Source organism: Anopheles coluzzii, chromosome 2 (genome assembly GCF_943734685.1).
Source record: "Anopheles coluzzii chromosome 2, AcolN3, whole genome shotgun sequence".
NCBI lineage: Eukaryota > Metazoa > Arthropoda > Insecta > Diptera > Culicidae > Anopheles > Anopheles coluzzii.
This window is the reverse complement of record NC_064670.1, coordinates 61,940,627-61,949,401: the sequence shown is the minus strand read 5'-3', so window position 1 is coordinate 61,949,401 and position 8,775 is coordinate 61,940,627. Positions and strand designations below refer to the sequence as shown.

Genomic DNA, 8,775 nt, shown 5'->3' with positions numbered 1-8,775 from the left:
TTCCATTGAATCGTTAAGCGCGTTGCATAACGTAGCTATTCAGCAAGTATTGCTACGCTTGTTTTTAAGGCTAAATTATCGTAAGCGACAGACGGAAAGGAGGAAAAGGAGGGCATTGGACTACTTGCCGATCTGTTGGTTGATGCATCCTCTCTGGAGCCACCATTTGTCGCGCACACGAGAGTGTCTTTCGGAGCAGCAGCCCAAGACAGGCACAGTACACGCCGACTTAAGCACAATAATAAACGCACCATCTGGTTTCAATTGACTTTGTACTCTAAAAATGCTGACCGTCATCCATCAGCATTTTCTTCTTAGCCTATGTGTTCAGGCTTAGGCACGGAAGCCCTGCCAGTTGATTCGTGTTTAACGAAACACGAAGATCATTCGTTGATTTCGGAGCGTTCGGGCACGATCGATTAGTTTATAAGTATAAGTGAATTGCGTGAAATAAACTCTCTTCTAATTGTGCAATACAAGGAACAACACCCGGTAATTATAAAACGCTAGAAAAAGTTACACCGAAACGCGAAAGAACATTATCCATAATCGTAAGATTGAACACAATGTTTTCCATAAAATCGTTAAAAAAAGCGCGCATCGCTGGCGCGTTACATAACGTAGCTATTCTGCAAGTATTGACCAGCAACGCTTCGTTTTTAAAGCTTAATTATCGTCAGCGACAGAGGGAAACATACAAAGGAGGGAAAAGAATGAAAGGAAGGAAAGGTGGGAAAAGGAGGGAAAAAAGGGAAAGGAGGGAAAGGAGGAAAGGAGGGAAAGGAGGGAAAAGAGGGAAAGGATGGAAAGGAGGGATAGGAGGGATAAGTGGGAAAGGAGGGGAAGGAGGGAAAGGAGGGGAAGGAGGGAAAGGAGGGAAAGGAGGGAAAAGAGGGAAAGGAGGGAAAGGAGGGAAAGGAGGGAAAAGAGGGAAAGGATGGAAAGGAGGGAAAGGAGGGAAAGGAGGGAAATAAAGGAAATGGTGTAAAGGAGGGAAAGAAGGGAAAGGAGAGAAAGGAGGGAAAGGAGGGAAAGTACGCACAATCAAATGTATTTCGAACCACCAATTGGGACGAAAAAGTTACTGCAGGTATATTTCCATACCGTTTCAAACTGTTTCGTCGCTTCTCAGCCCAAGTAAGCACGGAGGAGCTGAGACGGAATCGATACGAGCACACACCAACTGGTTGAATTTGAAGACAGATGTTTTAACCAACAGATCCGCAATACACACCTTCAAACATTGTTTCCGGGATTAGGCATCTCCGAGCTACCAAACAGCTAAATTATCGTAAGCGACAGACGGAAAGAATGAAAGAAGGGAAAGGAATGAGGAGGGAAAGGATGGAAAGGCGAGAAAGGAAGGAAAGGAAGGAAATGAGGGAATGGAGGGAACGGAGGGAAAGGAGGGAAAGGAGGGAAAGGAGGGAAAGGAGGGAAAGGAGGGAAAGGAGGGAAAGGAGGGAAAGGAGGGAAAGGAGGGAAAGGAGGGAAAGGGGGGAAAGGAGGGAAAGGAGGGAAAGGAGGGAAAGGAGGGAAAGGTTGGAAAGGAGGGAAAGGAGGGAAAGGAGGGAAGGAGAGAAAGAAGGGAAAGGATGGAAATGAGGGAAAGGAGGGAAAGGAGGGAAAAGAGGGAAAGGATGAAAAAGAGTGAAAGGAGCGATAAAAAGGGAAAGGAGGGAAAGGAGGGAAAGCACAATAATAAACGCACCAACTGGCTCTTAGCAAATAATTCCTTCATTATTTTTTTTTCAATTGAATTTATACTCTAAAAATGCTGACCGTCGTCGATCAGCATTTCCTTCTTAGCCTATGTCTTCCATTAAATCGTTAAATTCCATTTAATCGTTAAGCGCGTTTAATCGCTGGCGCGTTGCATAACGTAGCTATTCAGCAAGTATTGCTACCTAGCAACACTTTGTTTTTAAGGCTAAATGATCGTAAACGACAGAAGGAAAGGAGGAAAAGGAGGGAAAGGAATGAGGAGGGAAAGGATGGAAAGGCGAGAAAGGAATGAAAGGAGGGAAAGGAGGGAAAGGAGGGAAAGGAGGGAAAGGAGGGAAAGGAGGGAAAGGAGGGAAGGGAGGGAAAGGAGGGAAAGGAGGGAAAGGAGGGAAAGGAGAGAAAGTGGGGAAAGGAGGGAACGGTTGGAAAGGAGGGATAGGTTGGTAAGGAGGGAAAGGAGGGAAAGGAGGGAAATGAGGGAAAGGAGGGAAAGGAGGGAAAGGAGGGAAAGGAGGGAAAGGAGGGAAAGGAGGGAAAGGAGGGAAAGGTTGGAAAGGAGGGAAAGGAGGGAAAGGAGGGAAGGAGAGAAAGAAGGGAAAGGATGGAAATGAGGGAAAGGAGGGAAAGGAGGGAAAAGAGGGAAAGGATGAAAAAGTGGAAAAGGATCGAAAAAAAGGGAAAGGAGGGAAAGGAGGGAAAGCACAATAATAAACGCACCAACTGGCTCTTGGCAAATAATGCCTTCATTATTTTTTTTTCAATTGAATTTATACTCTAAAAATGCTGACCGTCGTCGATCAGCATTTCCTTCTTAGCCTATGTCTTCCATTAAATCGTTAAATTCCATTTAATCGTTAAGCGCGTTTAATCGCTGGCGCGTTGCATAACGTAGCTATTCAGCAAGTATTGCTACCTAGCAACACTTTGTTTTTAAGGCTAAATTATCGTAAGCGACAGACGGAAAGGAGGAAAAGGAGGGAAAGGAATGAGGAGGTGTTGGAATTTGGATAATTATTTTCGAACTTAAATTTGAATTGTACATAAAACAAAGCGTTAGGAAACTAAGATTAGGTTATAAACTACTCGACATTAGAAACTGCTCGATCTACACGAATTATGAACTGCATGAAATATTATATACAAAAAAGGACAAACGAATATACAGTTGCAAACCGACCAGCGATAAAGGTGTACACTTTCCTATTCAAATTTCCTCCAAATATCACAGCCAGCCCCTTTTCGTGAATATATTTCACATTTTTGGTCCTTCGAGCCGGATCGTGATATACGGAGAAGAAATAAGTTTCATTCTGCATCAAGAGTGGAATTCGGTATTCGTCGTCAAGTGTGCAAGTCATTCCGTGACAATTCCCGCCATCGCATATCGCCCCGCATCAAGGGCAACGGTCGGTTACACGCCATCATTTTGAATTTCGCGCCATCGCTTTGTTCGTTATTTTCGTGTGATATCGCAGTATTTTATTTGTGCAATGGATAAGAAAATTAAAGCAGTGCAACTGAAAAAGAGGATCGCCCTGGAGAACATAAAATCGCTGGAACGGTTCCAGGCGAAATATTCGAGTGATGATGCCAAGCAGATTCCGGAGGTGTTAGAAGATCTGGCGAAACATAAGGAAGAGTTTTTCACCGCAGTTTCGAAACTGGAAGAGCTTGAAGATAAAGACGAAGCGGTCGAAGCCAGCATAATGGAACGGATCAACATTGAAGAACGCTGTCGCAAGCTAAAATCATTTCTACGGGAAAGACAGCCAAAGGAAGAAGGTTCGCTCAACGATACAACGGGCTTGGCTTCCTCAACGCTTGCATTCGGTCGACCCCACGCGCCAAATTTACGTTTGCCCAAAATCGAACTTCCAACATTTGACGGAGATCACACAAAATGGCTTTCTTTCCGAGATCGCTTCATCGCAATGATCGACGCTTCAGCCGAGCTTCCATCTATCGCGAAGCTACAATACTTACTGTCATCGTTGAAGGGGGACGCGGCGGTACCCTTCGAGCATACACCTTTAACGGCGGACAACTATTCGGTTACCTGGGCGGCGCTTCTTAAACGGTACGACAATTCTCGTCTTTTGATTCGCGAATACTATCGCAAATTGCACTACCTTCCGGGAGTGCAATTGGTGTGCGTTGACAAGCTCACGCACCTGGTGGATGAATTCACCCGCTTCGTCAACGGGTTGAAAAAGCTGAACGAACCGGTTGACTCGTGGGACACACCCCTCTCAAACATGCTGCTGATGAAGTTGGATCGAGAGACATTGTTGGCTTGGGAGAAACATTCCGTGCACTTCACGACGGACAAATATAAGGATGTGATCGACTTCGTGCAAGATCGTATCCAAATCTTGAAATCGACCAACAACTTCGTGAAGGATCAAGCAGCTAGTGGTATCAAGGTGGCCGGTCTCATTCGTCAACCAGGGCAACGGAGATTCATCGCGAATGCAGCTACATCTCGCTCGGCTCCTGCTGCATCGACTGCGCACACCCAACAGCCAAAGTGTCCATTGGAGTGTTCCGAAGACCACACACTGCGCAACTGTCCAGTGTTCATCGCCAAGGAGGTCCAACAGCGACGGGACGTCGTCGCATCGAAGCGGCTGTGCTGGAACTGTTTGAGCAGCAATCATCAGGTTAGAGCGTGCAAGTCGGATTATTCGTGTCGCACGTGTCGTGAGCGTCATCACACACTTCTACATCATTACCACCCTATGCTCCACCCGCAACGGTAACCTTGTCAGCTCAGTCGAATGAAGACAATGTGTTTCTGGCGACGGCAAACATCCAGATCAAGGATGACTACGGGAACACCCATGAAGCAAGGGCGTTGTTGGATTCGGGATCCATGTCGAATTTCATCGCTGAGGAGTTCGCACGGAAACTGCTGACGAGTCGCAAAAGGGTCAACGTCGCTGTATCGGGCATCGGCAATGCAGTACAGCAGATCAAGGGTTCCATCGTCGCTACCGTTCAGTCCAAGACACAACCCTTCCCAACGAAGATGACTTTCTTGGTTCTGGACACGCCATCCGCAAACATCCCTACATCACCAACGGACGTCTCTTCATGGAAAATGCCGGACGTGGCATTGGCGGACAGCACCTTTAACAGTCCGGGGCAAATCGACATCGTCATCGGAGGCGATACGTTCTGGGAGCTCCACACCGGTCGCAAGTGCTCTATCGGTAGAGGCAAACCGTGGCTGGTCGAAACCCACTTTGGTTGGGTTGTCACCGGCAACACTCATCATTCGTCAGTCGGTCCGCGGCTGTGCCATCTATCTGCATACGACACCCCACTGGAGGAGACCATGCAGCGGTTCTGGGAGAGTGAAATCATAGCCGAGGATCCTGTGCTATCGGTTGAGGAGAATGCTTGCGAGAAGCATTTCGCAGCAACAACTGTTCGCAACTCAAGTGGAAGGTATGTCGTTAGTTTGCCATTTAACTCCAACCCTAATATCGTTTTAGGAGAGTCGAAGGAAATAGCCGATCGCAGACTGCGTTGTATCGAACGGCGGTTGAACACCAATGCTAAAATGAAAGAAGAGTATGTTAAATTTATGAAAGAATATGAGCATTTGGGGCATATGAAGCGGCTTACCAGTCCTGCAAACGATTCGGTAGAGCATTACTACCTCCCACATCACGCTGTCATTAACGAATCAAGCACAACCACGAAGGTGCGTGTCGTGTTCGATGCATCCTGTAAGACTTCGAGTGGTTACTCATTGAACGACAAACTCTTCGTGGGACCAGTCGTTCAAGAAGATCTTTTATCAATTATCCTTCGGTTTCGTTCTCGTGCCATTGCTCTCACTGCAGACGTAGAGAAGATGTATCGGCAAATTTTACATAGCCCTCATGACCGTAACTATCTGCGCATCCGGTACAGAGAACATCCTGCAGATCCTATATCGACATTTGAGCTACAGACGGTTACGTACGGCACAGCCTCTGCTCCATTTTTAGCAACCAGGACCCTAAAACAGATTGCTCTTGACCACAAGGAAGAGTATCCTTTGGCAATGAACGCGGTCATGAACGATTTTTACGTAGATGATTTGCTAACGGGTACCGATGATTTGTCCGAAGCAATCGTTATACAAAGGCAAATCTCAGACATGCTAAATTCAGCTGGCTTCACGCTGAAGAAATGGGCATCGAACCGCTCCGAAGCATTGAAGAACGTTCCTTCAGAAGATGTGGCGGTACAACTCTCGCACGAGTGGAAGAGCTCGAAACAAGTATCCACACTAGGCATCGTTTGGGAACCGGCAACTGATACACTACGGTTTCGTATTGAGATACCACCTACAACACCCAGCATGACGAAAAGGTTAATTTTGTCATATATCGCCAAGATATTTGATCCCCTCGGGCTACTGGGCCCAACGATCATCATCGCAAAGATGTTCATGCAGCAACTATGGGCTCTCAAGATTCATGGAAAGGCATATGACTGGGACAGCGAGCTACCATCGCACTTACAGCATGAATGGTCGAAATTTCACTCTACATTATCTTCACTACGCAATTTGACAGTCCCACGGTACATATCGCAATGCACGGCAACAAGTCTGCAAATTCATATCTTTGCTGACGCATCACAACTAGCATATGGTGCTTGTTGCTACATTCGGGCTGAAAGCATGGAAGGAGTCACCGTGCAGCTGCTAACAGCCAAGTCAAAGGTCGTTGCGTTATCCAATTCACATTCCATAGCTCGATTGGAATTATGTGCAGCACGACTAGCCACACTTCTTTACGAGAAAGTCCAGCAATCACTGAAAATTTCTGCTACCACCATCTGTTGGACCGATTCCATGACTGTCCTTCACTGGCTGAATTCAGCACCAAATCGATGGAAGCCCTTCGTTGCAAACAGGGTTGCAAAAATTCAGCACACGGCTGGAATACAATGCTGGAAGCATGTTCCAGGCTCGGACAATCCAGCAGACGACATTTCGCGAGGTTTAACGCCGGAAAAGTTGCTAGTGTGTGAGCGCTGGTGGCACGGGCCACATTGGTTAGCACGCAACTCGGAAGAATGGCCGCAGAACACACCATTACCAAGCGAAGATGAGAGCGCAGAAGAAGAAAAACTATCGTCACGGGTTGCAAGCACAGCATTAATCTGCGAATTTCGAAACAGTTTGTTCTCACGATTTTCGATCTACCACAAACTGCAAAGAGTTGTTGCACATTGTTTGCGCTTTATACAAAACGCAAAGCGCCGCGTAGGAAACAAGGTCCATGCTAAGGATATCCCACCGCTCACTGTAGACGAACTCAAGGCGGCAGAACTCAAGTTGTGTTATCTTTCGCAACAAGACACCTTTTCCGAGGAGATACAACACCTGCAGAAGGGCAAAGAGATTCCGAAGAACTCCAAACTGAAATGGATTTCCCCTTTCATAGATACGCAAGGTATTCTGCGCATTGGTGGCCGGCTCAGTAAGGCACATCTGTCGGAATCAGAAAAACACCCGGTAATATTATCACTGTCCGCACTACTAGCTGTTTCGATACACTTGAGTAAGCTGCATGCTGCACCACAACTGCTTTTAGCAACACTACGCCAAAGCTTTTGGATAATTGGCGGTCGCAATTTATGCAAGTCTGTGTACCACAGTTGCCACGCATGTTTTAAGGCCAAACCCACACTTATTAAGCAAAGTATCGCCGATTTGCCAACATCACGAGTCACACCAACAAGACCATTCTCAGTATGCGGAGTAGACTATTGCGGACCAATCTATATAAAACAAACCATACGCAACAGAAGTCCGATTAAAGCATACATCGCCATATTTGTATGTTTTTCAACAAGAGCGGTACATATCGAACTGGTTGGCGATTTAACATCAACAGCATTTATCAATGCACTTCGTCGTTTGATTGCACGTCGTGGTCAAATCGGTGAACTGCATTCCGACAATGCAACCACCTTTAAGGGAGCGGCACATGAGCTGAATCGCGTCTACAAGATGCTAAAGAGCGACGAACACGATCGAGCTGCTATATTTGATTGGTGCGCGATGAATCATATGAAGTGGAAGTTTATCCCACCAAGAGCACCACATTTTGGAGGTTTATGGGAGGCGGCGGTGAAGGCAGCTAAAAGCCATATAGTCAGAACAATAGGAACAACAAGCATCACACAGGAGAGCATGCTTACCCTACTTGCCCAGGTAGAGCAATGTTTAAATTCGCGACCAATTACACCTCTATCCGATGAGCCGTCGGACTTGGAACCATTGACACCGGGACACTTCCTCGTCGGTGGCAATCTGCAAGCGGTACCAATCATCGATTACACCGAGACACCGAGCAACTATTTGAGGGAATACCAGTTGGTACAAAAACATCTGCAAACCATTTGGGCTCGATGGTATCCGGAGTACCTGCAGCAGTTACAAGCTCGAGCCAAATATTGCAACGGAAAATCAGCGGTTCTGAAAGAAAATACACTGGTGATTATTAAGGAAGACAATGTACATCCTACCTCGTGGCCGATGGGGCGCATCGTTGCAGTACACCCTGGAAAGGACGATGTTGTTCGCGTCGTTACACTGCGCACTGCTTCAGGGAAGCAAATCGTCCGCGCAGCTAATCGTCTGGCGGTTTTGCCTAATCCGGACGTAATTAGCAACTTAGAGCAGAAGGAAACCACTGGCACTGAGTAACGCGCAGCTGCAAGCCACGCGACATTGTTTACATTTCGCACTCATGGCAGAACAAGATACACGCAACACACATTCACACATCTACACACACGAGCAGTATGATAGGAGATAAGCGTCAGGTTAAGAGTCGAACTTTTTTTGAATTCTTTTTTGAACTCATTATTGAATTTATATTTTGCATGAAATTTAAAGAAGTTCTTCTTTGGTGGCCGGGAATGTTGGAATTTGGATAATTATTTTCGAACTTAAATTTGAATTGTACATAAAACAAAGCGTTAGGAAACTAAGATTAGGTTATAAACTACTCGACATTCGAAACTGCTCGATCTACACGA

At 46.3% G+C, this 8,775-nt stretch overlaps 1 protein-coding gene across 1 annotated transcript; it reads left to right on the top strand.

The window, feature by feature from the left end:
- The first annotated feature begins 3,215 nt into the window (after window positions 1–3,215).
- LOC120956095 (uncharacterized) lies at window positions 3,216–8,440 on the top strand. Its single transcript, XM_049611018.1, has 2 exons — window positions 3,216–4,425; window positions 4,494–8,440. Exons 1-2 carry the CDS (start codon window positions 3,216–3,218, stop codon window positions 8,438–8,440), a joined length of 5,157 nt encoding a protein of 1,718 aa, XP_049466975.1.
- Window positions 8,441–8,775: the final 335 nt, after the last annotated feature.